Source organism: Pimephales promelas, chromosome 7 (genome assembly GCF_988280905.1).
Source record: "Pimephales promelas chromosome 7, fPimPro1.hap1.1, whole genome shotgun sequence".
Classification (NCBI taxonomy): Eukaryota; Metazoa; Chordata; class Actinopteri; order Cypriniformes; family Leuciscidae; genus Pimephales; species Pimephales promelas.
In genome coordinates this window covers 12,343,197-12,367,301 of record NC_142775.1, presented here as the reverse complement: position 1 = coordinate 12,367,301, position 24,105 = coordinate 12,343,197, and the positions used below count along the sequence as shown (strand labels likewise).

The 24,105-nt window shown below is 39.2% G+C and overlaps 2 protein-coding genes and 1 long non-coding RNA gene across 4 annotated transcripts; 1 reads left to right on the top strand and 2 right to left on the bottom strand.

Annotated features, from left to right (window-relative positions):
• Positions 1–1,632: 1,632 nt before the first annotated feature.
• Positions 1,633–7,550, bottom strand: LOC120477844 (serine/threonine-protein kinase SIK3-like). Of its 2 annotated transcripts, none has more exons than XM_089133067.1 (9): positions 6,255–7,550; positions 4,970–5,569; positions 4,744–4,838; positions 4,495–4,542; positions 3,999–4,377; positions 3,662–3,838; positions 3,219–3,486; positions 3,053–3,096; positions 1,633–1,678 (listed from the first exon to the last, which is right to left on the bottom strand). In XM_089133067.1, the coding sequence occupies exons 1-7, from the start codon at positions 6,373–6,375 to the stop codon at positions 3,272–3,274; spliced, it is 1,635 nt and encodes a 544-aa protein (XP_088989193.1). In that variant the 5' UTR covers positions 6,376–7,550; the 3' UTR covers positions 1,633–1,678; positions 3,053–3,096; positions 3,219–3,271. The 2 variants fall into 2 exon arrangements, with proteins under 2 accessions (XP_088989193.1, XP_088989194.1); XM_089133068.1 differs by having other exon boundaries at positions 3,058–3,096.
• Positions 7,551–7,653: 103 nt separating this feature from the next.
• LOC148978310 (uncharacterized) lies at positions 7,654–22,414 on the bottom strand. The gene is made up of 2 exons (XM_089133069.1): positions 22,241–22,414; positions 7,654–14,595 (listed from the first exon to the last, which is right to left on the bottom strand). Exons 1-2 carry the CDS (start codon positions 22,254–22,256, stop codon positions 13,100–13,102), a joined length of 1,512 nt encoding a protein of 503 aa, XP_088989195.1. The 5' UTR covers positions 22,257–22,414; the 3' UTR covers positions 7,654–13,099.
• A 676-nt stretch (positions 22,415–23,090) lies between these two features.
• Positions 23,091–23,906, top strand: LOC148978309 (uncharacterized). The gene is made up of 3 exons (XR_016169261.1): positions 23,091–23,267; positions 23,390–23,433; positions 23,539–23,906. It is a non-coding gene; the product is annotated as an uncharacterized LOC148978309 (long non-coding RNA).
• The last annotated feature ends 199 nt before the right edge of the window (positions 23,907–24,105 follow it).

Sequence of the window (24,105 nt, the reverse complement as noted above, 5' to 3'; positions counted from 1 at the left end):
ATTTACACATAAGAGGTGATTAAAAGAAACTTTAATAAATAAAAGTTCAACCGAGTTAACGTGGATGTTAGCCTTGCTAACGTTAACGTTACCTCTTTGCTAAGTTACCTCTAACGGACTTTTTCCGAAGACACTACACCATGTCGATAAAGTACATTTTTAACAGATTCGTGTCAATTACAAGTAGAAGAAATGTCAAAAACAGTTGTGAGTATTATTCGTGTGCTTTTAGAGAGTAATCTCACCTGAAAAAAGCCGTGAAAAGTTGAAACAACAGCGAGACGAGAGGGAGTTTTGTTTACCAGTAGCAGTGGTCCCGCGCCGTTTCCATGGCAACTCTGCGCGCCGGCCGCTCCAGTGTTTGAGAGACTCGAAAGTTCACGTGCACGGCATTGATGATAAACCACGTCAAAATCAAGCAGCACGTATACATATGTACATACAATAAAGATGTCCTGAAAGTGCTTTGTAAATAGAATATGAAAGCAGTAGCCTATTGATTATTTCAAATAACATATTGTCGTTGAATATTCAACTGTAAACCTGGACTTTCACAGAGAGCTTTAGGTTATTAAATTAAACCTATAAATAACCTGCAGGGAACGTTCTGGGAAGGTTCTCTTTAGGTTACAAAATTAAACCTAAAAATAACCAGCAGGGAACGTTCCCGGAACGTTCTCTTTAGGTTATAAAATTAAACCTAAAAATAACCTGCAGGGAACGTTCTGGGAAGGTTCTCTTTAGGTTACAAAATTAAACCTAAAAATAACCTACAGGGAACGTTCCCGGAACGTTCTCTTTAGGTTATAAAAATTAAACCTAAAAATAACCTGCAGGGAACGTTCTGGGAAGGTTCTCTTTAGGTTACAAAATTAAACCTAAAAATAACCTGCAGGGAACGTTCCCGGAACGTTCTCTTTAGGTTATAAAATTAAATCTAAAAATAACCTGCAGGGAACGTTCCCGGAACGTTCTCTTTAGGTTATTAAAAAAAAAACCTACAGAGAACGTTCTTAGAACGTTCTTATTTGGTTCCCAAAAAAATAACCAAATGGGAACCATATGGGAACGTTATGGGAACGTTCTGTGTTTACTGGGCACACGCGTCTTCTTCTGTCCCTGTAACATACACTGCTCAACACTGCATTTACATGCTGAGGTTGATGTGTTAACTCACTTTTAATCCAACTTAAATGTTCCTCGATATATCAACACTAATAAGGGACAAATGAAATATAACATGTTTAGTTACTTTATAGATTTGTTTGTTTGATTTGTATAGAAAGTAGCCATATTCGGACGCACTATGTGCGTACGTCCAAATCTCGCGATAATTAGTAGGCCTACGTCACCTAGATAATTCTCGCCTACTCATTTATGATTCGTACATACTTTTCGCTCGCCTACTCTTTTTCCCATACTATTTAGTAGGGAAGTATGCGGTTTCGGATGCAGCCCATCACCTGTCACCACCACCTGCACTCAATCCCCGTCTCATTCACCAGCACCATAAAAGACTCACCCGTTCATTTCTTCATTGTCTGGTCTCGTCGATAGATCCGACCTCAGACTCCCACTACGCTACTGGCCATTCCTCATTGTGCATCTGTTTCAATAAACCAGTTCAACTTACCAGTCTGTGTCTTCCGATCCCTGACACTTTGAGGTAGATCAGCATCTGTAATAAGTAGGGATGTAATGTTCACAAAATTTAGTTCGGTTTGATAGGACCGTTGTGTCGCAGTTCGTACGTTTTCGATACAGCAAAAAGAAAGAAATTTCCTTGATTTAAAAAATAATAAATTATTAAAAGAAAAAATATTTTTAAATAAGTGTGAGTCTTGAAACTTTTAGTTTAATGAATGGGGGTAACCTTTGAAGGATTAACAAATTATGATTTGGTCATCACATTAAAAATAACATGTAGCCTAAATATGATAATATTTGAGTTTTGAAGTGCTGGAAAAATTACATGTTACATGTACTTGAAAGCATTTTACTATTTCTGCCAAACTTTTAATGGTTACAGTGTTACATTAAATCCATGGTGAATGTTGCTGATCTGTGGACTTAAAACCTATACATTATTCACTGCACAATGTTTCTCCTGGTTTCCACGTCAAAACGTGAAAACGTTTTTGATCTAACACAGATCTACAGTTAATAACGGAGACATTTGAATGCTTTCTTACTAAATCTCGCCGTGATGTTATTACTTCTGTGGCGAATTCAAATGAACTAAGATCTATGGGTAAAGTGCTGCGCACATTTTAATGAAAACATCAAGCGCTATATCGGACACTCACACTTTTGTATCGTTATACCGACAATGTTTTACATCTATAAATAGCCTACCGATACAGCTTTAATCGCACAGTTTTTTTCTTGAGTTTGTGGACATTTAATGATTTTCCTAAGATAACTGATGTTTCAATAAATTGTTTACAAGCTGTTTTGTATTGACGTTTTTCCACTGTAGAAACTGACTGAGCGATTACATATCTTTTGATGTTTATATTGTGCTGTATGTAACAAGTAGTAAAGTGGTAGAGATTCATTTTCGGTTTTGGATGAAATATGTAGGGCCAAAATCAAGGACCATAGGTGACATTTCATTAGCGCTTCTCAGGTGGCACGTTTTAAAGGGATAGTTCACCCAAAAATCTGTTATTACTTACTCGCCCTTGTGACATTTCAAATAAAAGATCTTCAGAATAAAAGCCTAAATTCAAAGCGATTCAGTCTCTTCAGAAAAGTTTTGGACTAAACCGCTCATCAATCTCTTTATGAACTTTTTAAAGTACCAAAGTGCTAGTTATGAATTTTAACTTTTGGGTGTATCCCTTTAAATGTGTCAGGGTCTATTGTTGAATCATGAATATTTTTGGTTGCCGACATTTCAGTGTCTCACTAAAAAAAAAAATACTTCATTATCGTGAAAGACAATCATGATGATTTAGTTTTCGTTCTTCTACAGATCATGACACGCCGGGAGAGAGCAAAGTAATTTGCAGCATTCTGTGAAGAAAGAGAAGAGAAGTCCTATTATTACCTTACCGAGCTTCCTGCCGACTTCATAGCTCCAGCAACCGACGTCTGTTAAAAGAAACATAAGAAGAGTTGACATGAAAACTGCTTTTTACCTGAGTTGACATGAGTAAAGACAGATATAATATCACAACACAAGTTTGTCTGTATTGTGATGACAGTCAACTTACAAATAATCTCATTCTCAGACACAGTGTCCCCTGTCGGTCCGGCATGGGGGACATCAATCATCTCCCCAGTCTGACGTGGCACAGACTGGAACTGGAGGAACATCATCTCCCCAGTCGGGTGGCAAGTCATTCTGTAGAAGGTCTTCTGATCTTTCTTCATAAAATCTATATATGAAGTACTTAAACCACTTGTGGAGACAGACAACATCCAATTTAAGCCGCTTCGATGGGTGTCTTTGCAGGAGAGAGCAAAGTAATTGGCAGCATTCTGTGAAGAAAGAGAAGAGAAGTCCTATTATTACCTTAAACTTCACACTCGTTCTCTTTGATTAAAGCTGAAATAGCTAAATATTACTGCTTTACCCACACAACCATTATATTACTTGGTTCTATTTTGTATGATTTAGAATTGCAAGTGTTCTTTGCTGAAATTAAGATCTTACCTTGTGATACGCCATCTCTTGTCCAGATGTTGTAATTTAGCATATCCAAGTCATCTGACGTTGGAAATTCCCCACACACCAGTGTAAACATGAGTACCCCGAGTGACCACACCGTCGCAGGTTTCCCGTGATACAAGCCGAATAAGTTATACTCAGGGGGGCAGTACTCTTCTGTGCCTGGAAAAAAGAGAAAAAAGTATTCATTAGCATGCAAGAAATGATTTGATGCTATTGATTCAGAATGGTGGATCCCATTACATGATACTTTGTAAGACCTTGACGGCTTCTGTCATCTAAGTTTGAGACCCACATTACAGCTCTGAGGAATAATACACACCAGCAAAGGACGTGTATCCCGCGTCGGTCAGGATTTCGCCGCATCCAAAGTCAATCAATTTGACATCCAGGGTATCCGGGTTGATCAGGAGGTTTTCCAGCTTGATGTCGCGATGCAACACTTCACGTTGGCAGCATGTTTGAGCTGCAACTGCTGCCTGATGCATAATGACCTTTGCCACGTTCTCTTCGATGCAGTAGTCGTGCCGGTCTAGATATTCGATCAAGCTCTCACAGGGTGTAGGGAACTCTAGAACCATGATGTAACGATTTGGCTCTTCGTCCCAGTCCAGCAGCTGGATGATCTCGGGAACCCTGGGGCCTTTGTTGGCGAGAATTAGCAGACCGATCTCCAGTGGAACGGGTTCAGGATTATCCTCCTAGAAGAAAGACAATTCTTATGATCTTACATGGAGAAAAGATGTAGAACACTACTAAACTACTGACAATAGCAGTTTGTCCATTGAAAAATTGACTGAGAGAAACAGAGTACTTACAATGTCGATCCACTCAATACCCACGGTATCAGCGAATTTCAGCGCCACCTAATCAACAAAACAAAAAATGGATTTGTGTTAGAATTATTAACAATGTGTGTGCAGTTCATATTTCAGCCATCAACCTTGAACAGACCAGTTCAGTTTCATGAATTTAAATTCTAATCAAGTAGAGCATGTCTAACAATTTAAAAGTAGAGTTATTCGAATATACGATAGATAATGCAAAAAAAGTAAAATAAGTGTTACCTTAAGGCCATCTTTCAAGCGAGTCCCAGCATAAACACTTCCAAAGCCACCTTCACCGAGCTTCCTGCCGACTTCATAGCTCCAGCAACCGACGTCTGTTAAAAGAAACATAAGAAGAGTTGACATGAAAACTGCTTTTTGCCTGAGTTGGCATGAGTAAAGACATAATATCACAACACAAGTTTGTCTGTATTGTGTTGTGTTGGAGTCATGACAGTCAACTTACAGATAATCTCATTCTCAGATACAGTGTCCCCTGTTGGTCTGGCATGGGGGACATCATCTTCCCAGTCTGACGTGGCACAGACTGGAACTGGAGGGACATCAACACAACAGTCAGCCATTTCCAAGCCTGGAGCTGACGTGGCACAGACTGTAACTGGAGGGACATCATCTTCCCAGTCTGGAAGGACATCATCTTCCAAGTCTGACGTGGCACAGACTGTAACTGGAGGGACATCAACACAACAGTCAGCCATTTCCAAGCCTGGAGCTGATGTGGTGCTGACTGGGACCTGGGGGACGTCCACACTCCAGTCTGCCACATCTCGGACAGGAACTCGACGGACGTTGGCTCTATAGGAGGCCACATCTAGGACTGGAACTCTATAGTCAGATGTGGCACAGATCGTAGCTTGGAGGACGTCAACAATCGAGACAGAGCTCAAAGAGTTGAGGATGTCGGCACCCCATTCCGACAAATCTCCCACTAAGTCCTGGAAGGCGTCTTCGCTCCACTCGTCATCGACTTCAGCATGACCAGGTTCCTCTGCAACGCTGAGGACATCAGCCTCACTGGTACAGGGAACATCCTGAGAAGTCTGATCTAAAGAGGGAATTGATATAACCAAAAGATGGTTTTAATGAAATACTATTAATAAAAGATTAACCAAAACCATATTCATTAGACACTAATATTGGTGCAGCTAATGTAATTAATGAAGCGAGTTTTTGGGAGCATTCACAGAGGTCTAATTTGTGCATTCTGCTTCCTCAGTTGTCGGTCAGTGAGAATAGGCGAGAATGTTCTGTTCTCTGTTTAAGTGTCAAATTAAAAATACTTCAAATTTTAAAACCTACACCAAGTCCCCTGCATTAAATTTCATTTAGTTGTGTGTGTGTGTGTGTGTGTGTATATTTGCATCATACATGCAAATGTAGAATTCATTGATTTGCCATCTGATTAGCACAACATGTTCATTTTCAGACAATGAATTTGGCCAACTGGGTAAACGTCATGCAGCATAATTATAATTCGTGAGCAATTTCACATTCAATAAAATTTGAGGTAATACAGAGGTAATACATTTGAATGTCTATTTAAATGCATTCACATATCTGTCATCAAAGATGTGTAGTTTCTATTATATGTCAAGCATATTATGTTACTGAATTCTCTAGTAAAGTTTTCAATTAATGGTTAAGCATTATTATTTATAAGACTATAAAAACAGAACTTTACATATTCTACATATACCAATTACATTGACATGTCTGGTCCTTTTACTTACCTTGACTTGAGCTGGTCTTGATGGTTTTTGCCTTCCTCCTCTTGCCTTTCTCCTTTTTGTGTAAATTGTCCACACTGTCAGAAACATGTGCACAATTAACACAAGAAAAGTTTGCTCCCATTTTGAAATGCTAAATAACTACGCTGCAATAAATGCCAGTAGAAATTTGTCAGCAAAGTAATGAAGAGAATGTGAGAAAGTTTGCTTTTAATCGACCAGTGTTGTGTACTGTCTACTAGTATACTAGTACTGTGACGTCACGTTCTATAGTGCGTTCCACTCATTCCACTGATGCTGTTTATAAAGATTTTGCTTTATTGTGGAAGGATGTTGTTTTTTTTGTTTTTATAGAAGTCATAGGAAAGAAAAGACGTATTTCATTATAAATTTGTTAATTATTTTGGCGAAATTTCATATTCATAAATGTAAATTCAGTGCTAAAAAACCTAACTTTGTACTTTTTTTCAACGATGTTGTACATTATATTAAGCTGATTTCTGGCTCCAACAACAAAAAGGCAATCAAAACTGTCAACATATGGTCCTTTTTTTCTTTGTGATGGCCCTTATGCTTCCCCTGGCAAAACTGTTTTGTATTATTTTAATGTCATTGTTTTGTATATTGTAATGTATATTGTGTTACTTGTACTGTGTTTTTGCAATAAAAAAAAAAATTCCACTGATGCTGGCTCTGCATGCCGCGTAACTGACAATTCGATGTATGAAAATACTGAAATAATACACACTGAGATACTTTTACTCAAATGCACAGGTTTTATCGAATTTAATGTAAACTCTTTTTAATAATGATGTCTAGCCTGAAAAGAGAGAGACACTTTAAGCAGCAGTTTAATAATTAAAAGATCGCTATCTCGATTCAAACAAACACACAATCTTACTTTAACGACTAAACATTTGACAAGGTTTTGATCTAAAACATTTGGCAACGACTAAACATTTGACAAAAATTGACCATTATGGTAATATAGGGATACTACCACAGAGCGATCGAACATTCAAATCTGCATTAGCTATGTGCTGCGCCACTGAATAAAGCTTGGTTGTTATACCGTCAAACACTGAACTCTTGGTTGATTAAACCTTACACCTGACATTGTTTTTCCTGAGACCCGAAGCTTTTCAGTTTGAGGCGCGAAAAGCAGTTCAGTTTGTCCATAACTGAAGCCTTTTAGTCTGAGGCATGATGCCTCATATGTCTGAGGTCTGAGGATGTCCTAAATGACATCGTACTCCATGTTCATACGAAGGAGAAGCCACAATCATGTTCTGTGTGTGGAAAGAGTTTTTCACTGCTGACTAATTTACATGGACATGAGAAAACTCATACTGGTGGTGTGAGAGAGTACATGTGCTTTGAGTGTGAGAAGACTTTTACTACAGCGGACATGTTAAAACAGCACCAGAGAATTCACACTGGGGAAAAACCTTACAAGTGTTCACACTGTGACAAGATCCAGTCACTCATCATCTCTGAAAACACATGAGAGGATCCACACTGGAGAAAAACCTTACAAGTGTTCACACTGTGAAAAGAGATTCAGTCAGTCACAACATCTGAAAAAACATGAGAGGATCCACACTGGAGAGAAGTTTCTCCATTGAAAGTCGCCTGAAGATGAGGATCCACACAGTGGACAACCCCTGTTTGCAGTATTTAGGTGGATCAAACTCTTCCTCTGTGTTCTTGTAACTCCTCACCTCTCTCTGCTGTGATCATGAGATACTCATTGCTGCACTGTAAACAGAATTGTGAAATTTACAGTAACTTGCTGGCAGCATTTAGCAAGTAGTCAGTTGCTGTAGTTAATTTCACAGAATGCCTACTGTAAATTTAATCTCAGTAACTTTAAAAATACTGTAAACATTAATAATAATCACAGTACTGTTTTATCACCAAAAATATTTTTTAAATAATTTTTTTAAATTACTGTAATATGGATTGCTGCAGTCATTTTGTGTACTCTAAAATGAAGACACTGTTCTTGACATTTAATAACATCTTTTCACACAGAATAAAAATATATATATATATTGAATAAAAAAACCTAGCATACATTTTTTTTAAATAGGTAAACAATTTCTGTGAATTTTTGTTTTGTTTTGTGTACAACACTTCTGAAAAAAAAATCATGTTCAAGCTTTATTAAAATGATCGGTTAAAATGAGAAATGTATAAAAGACTACTTTGAGTGTAAATTGCAGGTTAAATTTTTCACGAAGATAATGCAACATGCTTACTAAACGAACTGCACACAATAGTTTTTTATGTTGTTAATACCAAAATGCTGCATATAATATGAAAAGTTGGTACGTTTTACAGTGGTTTTAAGCAAGCCCCCTCCATTCTGGGCTGGGCGTGACGTCCAAACACACAGAGTGAGTGCATTACCGCCCACGCTTGACTGACGTCATCACCCAGATACTGTAAAAAAACATGCTACCCTTTGAAGAAACCACAATAAATGTTATTTTAACGCATTTTAGACAGAAATTTTAACTATATACATACTGAGCACTTTAATTTACACATTAATTGGCTGTGGTGGTTAACCTGCAATTTACACTTTATTTATTTAAAAACAGCAGGATATTAAACTGTAGAAATTGGTTCCTGAGCGCTGTTTTTCTCCCAGAACTCTTAAACTGGACCTGACCTGGTTAACTTACTAGGCTGGAGTCTTACCTGCAGTGGAAGAAATTAAATAGTAATGTAAAAGTTTATAAGCATAGATGGGTTGATGACAAGTTTGGTTGGCTAAATCAAATGATCCAATCAACATGCAATCATACAATGTCCACTTCTCTATCCAAAAGTCACCTCCCAAAAGACGACGAATCTTCCTGTGTACATTTGTTTAAATTCTTAATATTCTATAAACTCTTAATATTCTATAAAAAAGTGTAGCCTATCTTTATTATTATTTATTATGCATTTATTAAATAACCAGGGGGGTTGATTGCGATTTCACTTTTTTCATTTTAAATAGTGTGTAATGTTGCGGTTGGTGCATGAACAGTATCTGCAAAGTTGCAGCGCTGAAAGTTCAATGTAAGCAGAGATATCATCTTTTAAAAATCAGGAAGTTTAATGCCTACAAAAACGACTCGATTCGGACTACAGCTGGGTTTTAGACGTCACTAGACATCTATTTAGACATCACCTCTGGAATATGCAAAAAAGGGCATGTGCATATTTATGCAGCTCATCGAGTGTGTTGTGTTCACACAGCTGTCAGGTCTTCTGTGTTCGGGCTTCCCACGGACACTGTACTTTGTCAACAATGGATACAATTTATGTTTGATTATGTTCCTGAAAATGACGATCGTAATTTAGCTCTCTGTGCTGCGCATTTTACGGAAGACAGCTTCCAGAATCTCCACGAATTCAACAAGAAACTGTTACTAAAACATGAAGCAGTTCCAACTTTAAAACCAGAGGCAGCAGTTGTTGGGCCACAACCTGTAAGTAGGCTAAGACTTAATCATTTTAAATGTATTTGCATGTAATTCCCGACGTAGCCTTGTGGGTTTTTTTTTTTTTTTTTCAAATGCCAGTGCTGGCTTTATAGCCACTAGGCTGCTAGTTATGCTATTTTGTGTCTACGACAAACGCCTACAAACATTATGGACCTGAATTTTGTATAAGTACCAATGTTGTAAATGTAATTTTTCATGTACATATGTTCTATGACGTCATTTTCGATTTGATCAAGAACTAATGCCAAGCTGTTTAGTAGCCAGTCAGTTGCTATTGTTGCCAGTCAGATGCTATTGTATAAAACAAACGTGTATAAAGTTAAAAAAAAATTAGCAAATTATTAGTCAGAAATGTTTAATAAGAGCCGTGTGTGGTGAGTTTCTGCTTGACTCTGTTCATCACGGTTTTCTCGGTCTGATTCTGCCTCAAACAGATACTGCAGTTCGACACATATTTACATCTGGACCGGAGCTCATGACATGCACGTTTCGCCCGTAAAGGTAATGGGCGTTAACCTTCCGGACAATGTAAGCGACAGTTTAGCCAATCACAACATACCGGCCGAAACTAACCAATCTGAGCCCACAGCCTGTTTCTGAGGGAGTGGTTTCATAGACTCAGGAAGTCAACCGCTCGTTCGAGGACAGAGGAGAGCGCAGCTTGCAATAAAGGAGAAGTTTATGAAAAATAAGACTTTTGAAATAAGAAAAACCACGGATACATGTTATATTGCACCCTATAAACATAATCATGCAAAGAAAAAATAGCAGTCAACCCCCCCTTTAAATTAGCCTGGCTGCGCCCTCCTACGGCTACGCACTTCCACTCAATTTCATTTTCCTTCAGTACTACGTCTGGGACTGCTGTATATTCTTAGGTTTCCAGAACTCTTTTTTTGTAGGACCAATCAGCGATAGAGGGAGTGGCTGAAAACAATGACGTTGATGTAGCGCGTCAGTTTGAGTTCAGTAATGGCAGCAGAGAAAGACGTGAGAAAAGCTATTCGGTCCGTTGTTGGAAAAGAAACTGCCGAATATACAGAATTTAAAGCCGGATTGTTGTCGTCTCACCTCGTTGCACTAACGGAGGACCAAGTGAAGGAGGCAGAAAGGTTGTGCTGGCTGGGCAGCTCGGTCTGCACGATGACCGTGACATTTTGGATGGATGCTGGTAGCCTGGTGTTCGGAAGCCCCGAGTCCTGGCTGCTAAACTGTTGTTGAATATGCACTCAGGAGTTATGTCAGTAACTTAGCTCATATTCCCAACAGTAAATTTACTGATTCTTGTGATGAGTAGAACATTTTGAGCCCCTTTGTAGTTACTCATGCAGGAGGTTGGGGTGTCAGTTTTACATGTTGTAAATCATACAAATTGGTTGTAATTTTAAAAAAATAATATGTCATAAATAAAAATGTGAAAACCCATACTTTGAAGACCATAATTTGATTTTCAGTTTTAGATGGTTAATTTGTTTTAATAAAAAAACTAAATTCCATATAAAAATGTACAAACACATACTTTGAAGACCATAATTAAGGTAATTAAGAAACAATAAGACGTAATATGAAAAATTGTTGTTTATTACACATCTGCAGATAGAGACAGATCATTCACTGTACAGCATTTGCGGCAGATCAGAAATGACAGCAGCGGCGTCCACATATTTGTAATGATTAGACACAGCTGAATGAATACGACCGTTAAATGAATATATCACTGTCCTTCTTGTCAAATATACATTTCAAATTAATAGTTGTTCCTAGATTAACATACCCTGCAGCTCTCGTTGACTGAAATCCTATTGTAAACATAATCCTCTGATCATTCAGACTCGCTGTTTCCCCTTTCACACTGAGATTCCAGAAAATACAAGGATAATGTGACCCAGTATTTGTCCCGGGATTGTTTGATTTCGGTTCATTCACACTGCAAGTGATTTGCCGGGATCTGTAAGTGCGTTCACACACAACCCGTAAAAATCCCGGGAAGACACATGACGTCAGGATGAGACGTATAACGGACGCGTCGAAAACATGTAAACGCGCATACCGTACGCGCGTATACCGTTCCACAAAGCTGGTGAACGATCTCAGCTTCAGTACGGATAGTGAGGAGCTCCTGGTCTCTGCTTCGCTCCAGTTTGCAGGTATTTGTTCGTCCTTTCTTTGTTGATGACGAACACAAACTTTCTTCTAAGAGCAACAGAGTCGCGCGATGGCACGAGCGTCATCACTATGACACACCCTTTACGGCATTGGTCCTGGCTTTTGTTCACACAGCGCGCGTTCCGGGACTGATTACGGCAATGTTACTAGGTCCCCACCCAGATAGCAAACTGACATTGAATCAACGTGGAAATATGACATCGAAACAAGTTAAACAACGTTGATCTGACATTGTCATGACGTCTCTCATGACATTGAAACAACGTTGATTTTGCTCATCGAATTAACGTTGAACCAACGTCAGACGCGTCATTCTTTCAAAACTAACGGAAAATCAACTTGAAATCAACGTTGTTTCAACGTTAGGAAAGCAAACCAATTTTCGATTTTCATTTAGCTTTGAAGAATGCCGCGTCTGACGTTGGTTCAACGTTAATTCGATGAGCAAAATCAACGTTGTTTCAATGTCATGAGAGACGTCGTTTCCACGTTGATTCAATGTCAGTTTGCTGTCTGGGCAACCCGGGATCAATCCCAGAATCAATCCCAGGTCGTGTTTGCGTTCACACAGAAGGCGTTCTGGCAATTTCCCATTTCCTGGGATCAACTCGCTGTGTGAAAGGGGCTGTTTCCAGCCGTTTCGGCGCATGACATACGTCACGACCACACGTTAGTGATTGGCTATGGCAGATCCTGAGTGACTCTGGGCAGATCCAATAGTTTTGAACTTTAACAGAGAACCCGCCTACAAGGAAGTAAACGTTTCTCAATGGAAAGAGGCCAGACTCTATGTAAAAATGAAATGTACTAGAGTCTGGTTGAACCAGGCTACCTTTAAATGACCAAACTTCAACAACATAAGGGCAGATTCCTTTTAGCGCTGCTGATGACGCTCGAGTGATCAAGTATTCCAATGTATATAAAAAAGCTTTTATTCGATTCCTCCGTCCTCGTTTCTTTTCCTCGGTTCCTTCCCTCGCGTCCTACAGGGGGTGGAGCTGAGACGTGAGGAAAGGAAGCGAGGAAAGGAAACGAGGATGCACAAATAAGAAATGAGAAGCACCCCAAGTGTCCTGTGCTCACCACACGCCGGCTATAGGTGGAGACGAGAGATTTGACTAAAGGGTGATGTGTGGCTAACTTACACAGAAGAGATTTTGTTGTTCAGCAGATGAAAATAAACTACTTACCATGGATCTTCATGTGTTGTTTCAGGTGACTTTTAAAAGAGAAACTTGTCCCGCACTGATCACACTCGTGTAGTTTAGCTCTACTGTGGATCCTCTCATGTGTTTTCAGAATTGATGATTGACTGAATCTCTTGTCACAGTGTGAACACTTGTAAGGTTTTTCTCCAGTGTGAATTCTCTGGTGCAGTTTTAAATCGTTTGCTGTAGTAAAAGTCTTCTCACACTCAAAGCACATGTACTCTCTCAGACCAGTATGAATTTTCTCATGTATATGTAAACTAGTCAGCCATGAAAAACTCTTTCCACACACAGAACATGAATGTGGCTTCTCCTTCATATGAACACTCAGGAGGTGTGTCTTCAGGTTTGATGCCCAAAGAAATGATTTGCCACACTGATCACATGTGAACGGCTTCTCTCCGGTGTGGATCATCATGTGAGCATTAAGGTTTGATGATCGACTGAAACTCTTCCCGCACTGATCACATGAGAACGGCTTCTCTCCAGTATGAACGCTCATGTGTCGCTTCAGGAGACTTTTAATAGAGAAACTCGTCCCGCACTGATCACACGTGTGTAGTTTTTCTCCAGTGTGGATCCTCTCGTGTGTTTTCAGAGATGATGATCGACTGAATCTCTTGTCACAGTGTGAACACTTGTAAGGTTTTTCTCCAGTGTGGATCCTCTCATGTGTTTTCAGAGATGATGAGTGACTGAATCTCTTGTCACAGTGTGAACACTTGTAAGGTTTTTCTCCAGTGTGACTTCTCTGGTGCTGTTTTAACATGTCCGCTGTAGTAAAAGTCTTCTCACACTCAAAGCACATGTACTCTCTCACACCAGTATGAGTTTTCTCATGTCTACGTAAATTAGTCAGCCATGAAAAACTCTTTCCACACACAGAACATGAATGCGGCTTCTCCTTCGTATGAACTCTCTGGTGTTTCTTCACGTCTGATGCACAGAGAAATCTTTTGCCACATTGATCACATGAGAACGGTTTCTCTCCGGTGTGACTCCTCGTGTGAATCTCAAGAAATTGTTTGCTTTTGAGACTCTTCCCACACCGAGTGCAGGTGAAAGATTTCTTGGCTCTTCTTTTCTTTAAAAATGTCTGTTTAGTCTCTGAGCGACTCAAAGGTTTTCCTCCAGGTTTGACATGATGTTCCTCCTTCACTTCTCTCAGTTCTTCTCTCTCCTCCTTCACTTCTCTCAGTTCTTCTCTCTCCTCCTTCACTTCTCTCAGTTCTTCTCTCTCCTCCTTCACTTCTCTCAGTTCTTCTCTCTCCTCCTTCACTTCTCTCAGTTCTTCTCTCTCCTCCTTCACTTCTCTCAGTTCTTCTCTCTCCTCCTTCACTTCTCTTAGTTCTTCTCGCTCCTCCTTCACTTCACTCAGTTCTTCTCTCTCCTCCTTCACTTCTCTCAGTTCTTCTCTCTCCTCCTTCACTTCTCTCAGTTCTTCTTTCTCCCCGCTCTCTTCCATCAGGTCTGACATGAAAGAAACAATTATTACATTTAATTTTCAGTACATCAAAATAATTCAAAGAGCTGCTCTTCTCTCTAGGAATATGCCAAAGTCTTATGCCGCGTTCACAGCAAACGCGAATCGAGTGTCTGTCGCAAATGATTTCCATGTTACGTCAATGTAAAGACAAGTCTACGCTAGGGATGTTAATCGATGACCGATGGTTGACCGTATCAATGTTAACCGATCAAAGTTGACGGTAGTCGGTAAAAAAAAACAAAAAAAACATTTGCCGCGAGGTCACACCGCACACCGGAGTGCTGCGCCGCGTAGGACAACTCGCAGTATCGCACACTGGACGCGCACTTTCTCATCAGTGTATGGCCAGCAAAATTGTTATGTTTAAAGACATGAAATGAAGATAATGTCTGTTCTATGTTATGATTGTACTGAACAATTAAATACAATCGTTGCTGAGTCTGCAGTCTGAAAACTTTAACGTTACCTCAGAGCATCCGTTAACTGAATGAATTGAGAATCTCACCTGAAAAATCCAATAACATCAGCAATTGCCATTCAAGCAGTTGATTTCTGTAAATGAATGCAAAACTACACGTATATTGGAGCATAGGGTGCAGTGAGGATACATTAGCAACGATGTGAGACAAAAATAATTGTAATTTTATATAAAACTATGCAAATGGCGCTCTGTGGCGCAGCAGGATTTTGAGCACGGTCCTGAGTCGTTGCTGGGCACTGCGGAAAGACGCTGAATGGTGCCGCCGGTGTGTGTACACTCATAGAGAATAATGTGTTCGAATTTGAAAGATGTGTCTCTCCGCGGCGCTGAGCTTCTCGTCCGGTGTGCGACCCCCTGGACTCGTGTTTCGCGCTGTATGGGGATTTTAAAAAAGTGACACGAGTGGAAGGACGGCGCTGGGGCTGTGTGTGTGTGCGCATATTTTTAAACCAATCGGTTAACCAGTTTCAACCAGCTAATGAGGCTCGGTGGTCGGTCAAGAAAATTTTTAGTTTTTGCCATCCCTAGTCTACATGTGTCTGAAGGTCTGAAATTATGGTCTGAAGGTGAATGAGGCATTTAGCACAACGCGGTGGGCGCGAATTTGCCTCATTCGTGCGTCCAGTTCACGCAAATGACGCGAATTGAGAGTCTGGCGCGAGTGATTTTATTTGGTGCTTTTTGTGCACTGTGACACAAATTCGCGTCAAAGCCGTGTTGAAAAAACGGAACTGTGGCGTCAATTCGCGCCGCGTTAACCAACCAGGAGCCTGCTTCCTGCGGTCACGTGATGAAGTGATAAACGGGGGCAGGCCTGGTTTTCAGTTTATAATGTTATCTAATGTGTTTGGCCTCAATAACAGGTGGGACAGGACAACAGGTCATCAAACTGGTCGCGTGACAAGCGAAAGTACCGCTGAAAGCGGCCGTCATCAAGGAGCAAATGGTGGAGCAAATAGTGAAACTTGACAAACTGGGAATGCCTCCGGAGGGTCTGGTTGACGCAAGTACGGCGACGATCTACAGAGCAAATACCGATCGGTGACTCTCGATGGATGCTCGATCAACATAAGCCATCTTGCAAATGGGCAACCACGTAGAACTGGCCCCTCTCACAAGAAGCGGATTTCACCTCAAACTTTCGCCTTCAAATTTATGCCTTTGGTAATTAAAGGTATTTAATTGGTATTTAAAGACATTCTTAACTCTATTGGAGTAAGACAGCAAGTGTCAGAAGGACCTACTCATTGTAGTAATCATAGTCTAGATTTAATATCACATGGAATCAATGTTGATGCCGTTGAAATTCTGCAGCAGAGCGATGACATCTCAGATCATTGTCTAGTCTCATGTAAACTTTATTTAGCCAAGGCTGCAAAGCTGACTCCGTTACAAATACGTTCGACCTATTACTTCTGCTACTAAAGATTTTTTTATTAAAAAATCTTCCTGATCAGTTTCATAATCTCAGCATCCCAGATAGTTTAGACAAACTCGATATTGTGACAGAAACTTTAAACTTTTCCAGCACTTTAGACACAGTTGCTCCTAGGGCTGTCGCGGTAACCGCAATATTGTAGTACCGCGCTTCTGACAAGTCAACCGCAGAGGATTGCACGTAACCGCAGCAACCGCGATATTCACGTTTTTTTTTTTTTATAAGGCTATACCCTTCTTGTTTTGAACTTAATGCATGTGTATTGAATGTTAAACAAGTTCATAATGATAACAAGACTGTTTATCATGGTGATGTGTAGCCTACAGGCTTCACACAGACAGTGAATGAGAGAGATCTGCAGAGCGCGTGCGATTACTGCGTCTGTCTTTGAAGTCGTGAAAAGCTTGTCGTGTCAAAGGGAAGCGAAATATTCGTCACATCATCATTAACGTTCTCTTCACGGGTATTTTCCCATAAATGCGCGTCAGAGGCACCGCTGGTCAGCATCACACAGCACAAGGAAGCCGCGGTGAAATAAAATCAGTGAGTCACGCATTAAATCAATGCTATATTGGTCTCTAATAAGTGAAGCATCAGCTTTAGCGTTGCCCATGCGACGCATTGCTGCTCAGCTGAGCCTTGAAAAGTTGAACCTCAAAGTTAAAAATAATTAGCCTAACATATTGTTTCTTTACATATCTTGTTTTAATGAATCAGCTTTTTTTAAACGTGTTCGTTGAATGTTGTTGTTCAATGACTCGCTCAAAGTCCGTTGTCATAACAATATGCACGCTGAGTGAAAGTCTTTCAATGCGCATACTGTAGACGCTGTTTAGTTTCGGTTACATTGGTTACTGAAAATGTCCTCGTTTTTGTCCACATCGTAAACTTTATTTATATAGCAACAAATACATAAATTAAATAAATAAATAAATGGCGGTAATACCGCATATCGCGCTATTGAGCCACTCAACATTACCGCAAGGGAAATTCCATAACCGCGACAGCTAGTTGCTCCTTTGCGCTTGAAGATTAAAGAAAATAGGCCAACGCCGTGGTACCACAAGCACACTCAGGCCCTTAAGAGAGCAGCCAGCACAACTAGAAGAAAACAAAACTAGAAGTATTCCACATTTATTTAGTTTCCGTGTAAACATAGCCTAAATCCTAACTCTAACTTGTTAACCTAACTAACTTGCTGCAGCACTAATGAACAGGGCCAGGTGTCGACTGGAGTATAGGCAAGTATACTCGACACTCGAGTATAGATGTATAGACCATTTTGCAAGATGTAAAGAACACTGGTCCAGAAGCACTTCCTGTTTCAGTTTTTTAACACTACATAAAAGCTGGGATAAAATACAACCAACAGAACATATAAAACTGAATCAAAAATTTAAACAAACATCTTTAATATGTTTTCTTTACGTGTTAAATAAAGAAAACAGTTACAAACTGAAACAGGAAGTGTTTCTGGACCAGTGTTTTTTACATCTTGCAAAATGGTCTATAGCAACTCTAAAGCCTATTTTATGCTTCTGCATCGAATCGACGGCGTACCCCTGCAGACCCTTATCCGTCGACGCGAACCCCTCTCCGACCCCTCCGCCGTAGCTCGACGTGCACCTCCAAAAATTTGTAACTACGGGTCGAAGCGACGCAGCCAGCAAGGGCTTTGATTAGTCAGATTATACATAATTTCAGGAGTGTAGCTTTTCCGATTTCCCCCTCCCGCTATAGCGCTATTTTTAACATTTGCATCCTCGTTCTGATGGAACGAAAGGAGAGGGTCTCTATCGGGAGAGACTACATAACAACACTAGGCAGCGTTATTTAGAGAAACTACTTGTCATCAACATACAGTAGGACCCGTACGACATGCTACAGAATGGACGAAAGACCCGACGCACTACCACCTTTCACACACCCTGACATATTCAAGCACCTGGTTTATGGTAACAGTGCTTAACGTTACTGCTACGCAATGCAAGAGTTCAGAAGCTTTAAGTCATTAGAGAAACCCCCAAATCTGTAAGGTTAAACAGCGAGAATTCAGTCAAACTTGATGTTTCAGGCTTCATTCATATGTGGAAATAAATCTGATTTGAATCAGATACGTGCATTTGCACCTGCCATGCAACGTCAAGCGGACAGATAGGACATTCCCGTCAATGCGAATCGCACGTCATTAAAAAAAAGTGTCTTTTTAAAACATTTCGCGGTACAGATATATCTATAACAAATTAAACAACTCTAGTTGAATAACAGAGTATTCATTTCGTTTGTTTGTGTTAAATAAAAGGCGAACTGTTCTGAAATGTATTGCTTTGGAAATCATGCTTTGCTCACTGTTGCTCATGCTGTTGCTGCTGTCAGTTTATCCACAAGCAGTTTCTCTAAATAAACCTGGCTAGCATTGTTATAGAACCACTTTCATTTCTCTTCCTTCTCCATATCTTCCAAAGACACTGCCGTGTATCACTAAAATGTAAACAAATACTGCGCTGTGCTGTCTGTCTCTTTCTCTCTCTCTCTCGCTATTTCTGGCATATTTAGTCGCGCCTCTGTGTAGTTCTGAAGGCGTTGCCCCTGGCAACTAATAGTGTATCCTCTCAAAATGGCTGACCGGCTCAGACCCCGCCCAAATCATCAGTTAAATTTTGGATTAAAGGGTTAGTTCACCCAAAAATGTAAATTCTGTCAGTATTTACTCACCCTCATGTTGTTCCAAACCTCTATGTTTTTATTTGTTCTGCTGAACACAAAGGAAGATATTTGGAAGAATGTTTTAATCAAACAGATCTCATTCCCCACTGACTACCATAGTATGTATTTTTTCCTACTATGGTAGTCAATTGGGAATGATTAAAATATTCTTCCAAATATCTTCCTTTGTGTATAGCAGAACAAATAAACACATAGAGGTTTGGAACAACATGAGGGTGAGTAAATACTGACAGAATTTTCATTTTTAGGTGAACTAACCCTTTAACTTGTAAAGATCTTGATAGACAAAACGCGTAAAGGCGGGCATACACTGTGCGATTTTCGTACGATTTTGAGCCGAATTCTGACTTGTGCGACTCTTTTTCACGTCGGACCGATTTTCAGCTTTGTCGTGCGTCGTTTGTCATGCAGTGATCGTGCAGTGTACAGAGAGTAACGAGAGGCGATTAACCTCTCACGATCGACAATCGGATGGTCGAATGAATTTCTGGCATGTCAGAAATTTTGGTCGCTCCTCGTGACTATATCGCACAGTTGAAGCAACGCTACGGACCGATTGCCCTAAATTCAGTGTTTTTTCCCTCACTGCACCTGTGCGAAAACAGAAGTTTAACCATTTCATCTGCAGCAAAAATAAAATTCAAATAAAAACGAAAAGAGAGAGAGCTTTAAGTTCTGTGGTTCAAACTAGCTACAAATTACTGTTGCTTACCTCCAGTTCGTGTTGCAAAATGGATAATATTACCCACGTCTTCCAAGCCACCTGCGATGTAACACCTCTTTTATTAATTTGTTAAACAATGTTTTTGAAATAAACCTGTTTTTAATTTTCATTGATGATAATTATGGCAATGTTTGGAGATATTATAGACTGTTAATAGCTATTTTATATGCCTATAATTCATTGTAATCAACCTAAATGTTTTAGGCAATTTTTAATGAGGAGCAAAATTATGTAATATTTTATTATCCTCACAGCACGTTGGTTATGTGCTGTGAAAATATTGCGCGGCAAATTAATTACAATAGCGGATTAATTTAATAATAAAATTTGCCTATAGGCCTCCCCTAATAATGATAATACAATAATCCTAATAATAATTAAATGCAAAAATCATCTTGATATGGATAGCAGATGCTTGTTTTGACAATATCTCTGGATGTATATTGTAATGATAGATATTATAATTATACACGTCTATAAGCGCAATCCAGGGGGTTATCGCAGATATTACACGTATAGTGTGAGCAGTGAAGTCGCAGCTCGACGATCGGACCGTACAGTGTGAGCACATAAATCCTGAACTTTGGCTTTGCATCGCATGCGATTTACTCGTTGAGTGTGAGTAGGTACCTTGCTGAAATCACACAGACATCGCACAGTGTATGCCCGCCTTAAGGGTCACAACTCTTTGTTAAAAACAGATCTTATTTTTTGCGATTTTCCAAAAGTCTATGGGGGAAAATGCATTTGCTTTTCGACTGAGGGAACCCATGCGCCGCTAGCTTCCGAGTTGTCCTAGAAAGTGACGTCATCACTTCGGCACTCTATTGGAAACAAATCCATATATACAAAACATATTACAGCATTTAGCCCTTACAAACACCCATACTCGCCAATGTACACTTAAATAAATAGAAAAATAATATGGGCCAACATTTCTAAAGAATGATTTTAACACCTTGTTGAATCAATGCCACGTGGAATTAAGACAGTTTTGAAGGCGAAAGGGGGTCAAAAACAGTATTATGCTGCGTTCCAGGCAGGTTTTTGAGCACTTTTGAACACTTTTTGATTTAGAATCGCTAAATAGTAGGTTTTAGAAGGCAGGCAGCAACTGATGATTGAAAATGGTTTGATGTAGCTTAATGGAAAGAATTTAAAAAGTGCAGGTAAGCTTATAAGGCAATGTAGGGACTAATTATTATTTTATTTATCAGAACTTTAATATATTTTGATGTTCCTCTGTTCTGCTGTGACGATAAAAGAAACAAGTTTCTTTTTAAAATGCTTTATCGTATTAGTTAAAACTCATATAACTACAAATAACTTTGTTAGGGAAATCTGTTAATGTTTTGTTGCGGGTTTCTGAAAAAAATAATAATAAATAAATAAAAATATCGGCCGATATATCGCACTAAGTGTTGTCGTAATGTGGTAAAAAGATGGAGACCCAGGCCTGTTATTTAGCTAAAACTATTTTAGATTGCTTAAGTCATCTGCAACAGCAAGAAAATGATTTATCAAAACTCAAAAGGTAAATAATATGCTGTAGCCTATATTTTCTAGATCATGAATAGTATTTTTACCATTCACGACTCTCGCGGTGCTCTCCGCCATTTTGAAAAGATCAAAGGTTATCTCATGTCGGCAACTCGGCCATCAAAATATTCTACGAGTTGCCCAGTGGAAAATACCACATGATGGGGTGTTCATTCATGTGCATTTTCCACGTTGGCTTTTGGTATTTACCATAATTACCATAGCACATGAACGCAATCCCGACCTCCCCAGTGGTATTTACGACATTGTGGTGGCCTTCGAGTGCGTTCTTAAACGCATAACACTAGCTTGCACACTGGATGCACAGATTACACTAATACAAAAGATTGCATTTGCATTCACAAAAATGTCACCATTTGTACAAATTATACACATTAGTTAAATTTAGAATTTTGCACACGCAAGTTTATTGAAGCGCATTTAGTTGAGTAAAACATTTTGCAACATTTATCAAGTTCATTGATATGCTTCCACGTGTGAATCATTTTGATACTAACATCCCATATGAGAGAGAGAGAAAGAGAGAGAGAGAGAGAGTTAATAAAATAAATTAATTTGAGGATTGTAAGGTTGAGTTTAAAAGATTGTATTGTATTTGCGTGTTTTAACATAAACAGTAGCATTAGCATAGGCAGTAGCAAAAAAACAACTTATTTAAAATAAATCTTTGTAGATTAATCTGACATACAAGAAACATACCTTTCTGAAACGTCATGTAGCAGCTGTTCGTGCACAAATTCTTCTGCTTGATTCCTCTCTCTCCGCTAATATTCTATAAATATAATTCGGGCTGAAGTTGCAAGAAGTTAACGCTGCAGCGCTGGCTGCGAGAAGAAGGGTATTCCTGCACAACCGGAGACTGCAGTTTCAGGACCCCAGTTCTATGACCGCAGTTTTAGGACCCTAGTTTTTCATGTCAGCGCCCCCTATCGAACTGGATCACGGACACCAATCCAACACGATCCAACAGTGAGTATACCGTTCAGTTCAGTTTTAATTTATAACGTTTAAATGAAGCAAATTGTACATAGCCAAAGTTAGAAATGCTAACTAAGAATTAATGACTAATTCTGACGAATTTAGAATTCGTGTTCTTGTTTTATTCATTACTAATTCGTGGCCATAAATCCGTGTTGAGTTTTACCAGCACATTAATTAAACTTAAAAAGAGGACAAATGCATGTAAATGAGTAAGATTTACCTGTAGCTTACTGTATTAGTGTGAAAACTTGCTCATTATTTTACCATATTAGTTAAGTATAAAAACACCTTTCATAATTAAACTGCCTGGTTGCACTACAGTGTTATCAGCCTGTCGTTTTGACGTTGTTTTGCAATCATGAATGAGACGTATGGCAGTTTAAATAGTTTGTTACAATTTGGTCTAATCTGCAGACCTACGCCACACACAGTCCATGGTTATCATCTTTTAGTTTCTGTTCTGCATGGTTGTGATTTGGTTACGATCATTGTAGGACAGATGATGAAAAAATGTACTTGGGATATTTTCAATGAGATGATCTCTAAATATTCTTACAATTAGGCTCTCTTTTTCAAGATGCAAAACAATCCAAAAAGGGAGATCCTTGCCAGAGTTGGAGAGATGCACCACATGTTGCAACGACTTTCACTGCCCGTTTTGTAGTTCAGCTCTGTTCCACTCAACAAAGTTGCCTTCCATTCGAAAGTGGTGGTGTCTTCTGATGGAGCGCTTCAAAATAGAAGGGTATGACACCACTAAACAATATTATGTTAATATCTGTAACACTTGCTGGTTTTAATACCTTGTGCAGTTTTTTATGTTGTTTCATACATAAAATGTTTCATCTCCAGAATGTCTCCTTGCAGGAGGCTGAGCAGGTCTTCCTTTCTGGTCCGGATCATCATTACAGGTCAGATTAGATTACGAATTATTTTTTGCACAATTCCCAGTGCACCCTTTTGTTACTGATATTTCTGTTAACACAACACTGATTGTTCTCTGATAACTATTTCAGTGAAGTGGAAGAATTCAATAGAAAGATCGACAAACAGTTGAGGAAAGAAGGGAGACCATGCAATTGGTATTGGAAATATCTCTTGGTATCTCTTGGAAAAGAAATTTTCCAAGAGTTTTCTTCTGGTTAAATAAAGGTATATATTACTCTTATACCTACTTACAAATTTGGAGTTTGGAATAAGGCATTCTCTCTATACAACTCCAACAGTGCATAAGTATTAAATCAGAGATTTATATTTTAGTTGAACATGTTAAACAAATGTTTCTTATTCAATTATTAAATTACCCCCCCCCCCCCCCCTCCTCCTCACTCTCTCTCAGAGTTGAATCCTACAGACTGTGCACCACCTTATGCAAAAGGTCTGTTGGTGCTGTTGTTATTGCATAAATATAATAAAAAAATTGAATCATTCTTGAGTCTTGTTGCCTCTTGAGTCTTGTTGCCTCTCTACAAGCTTTAAAATATCTGGCTGTAATTTAGTGACTGCATATAGGCTACTGATTCGATATTTATTTTACCTGATAATGAGCTAATTTGTTAAACTTAATGAGGTTTATCAATATA

Coding starts and splice junctions, on each gene's coding strand:
- LOC120477844 (XM_089133067.1), bottom strand. CDS start 6,375: ATGGGAGCAAACTTTTCTTGTGTTAATTGTGCACATGTTTCTGACAGT. Junction 4,543..4,743: donor GCTTGAAAGATGGCCTTAAG/GTAACACTTATT, acceptor TTTGTTGATTAG/GTGGCGCTGAAATTCGCTGA. Junction 3,839..3,998: donor GGGATACACGTCCTTTGCTG/GTGTGTATTATT, acceptor TCTTTTTTCCAG/GCACAGAAGAGTACTGCCCC.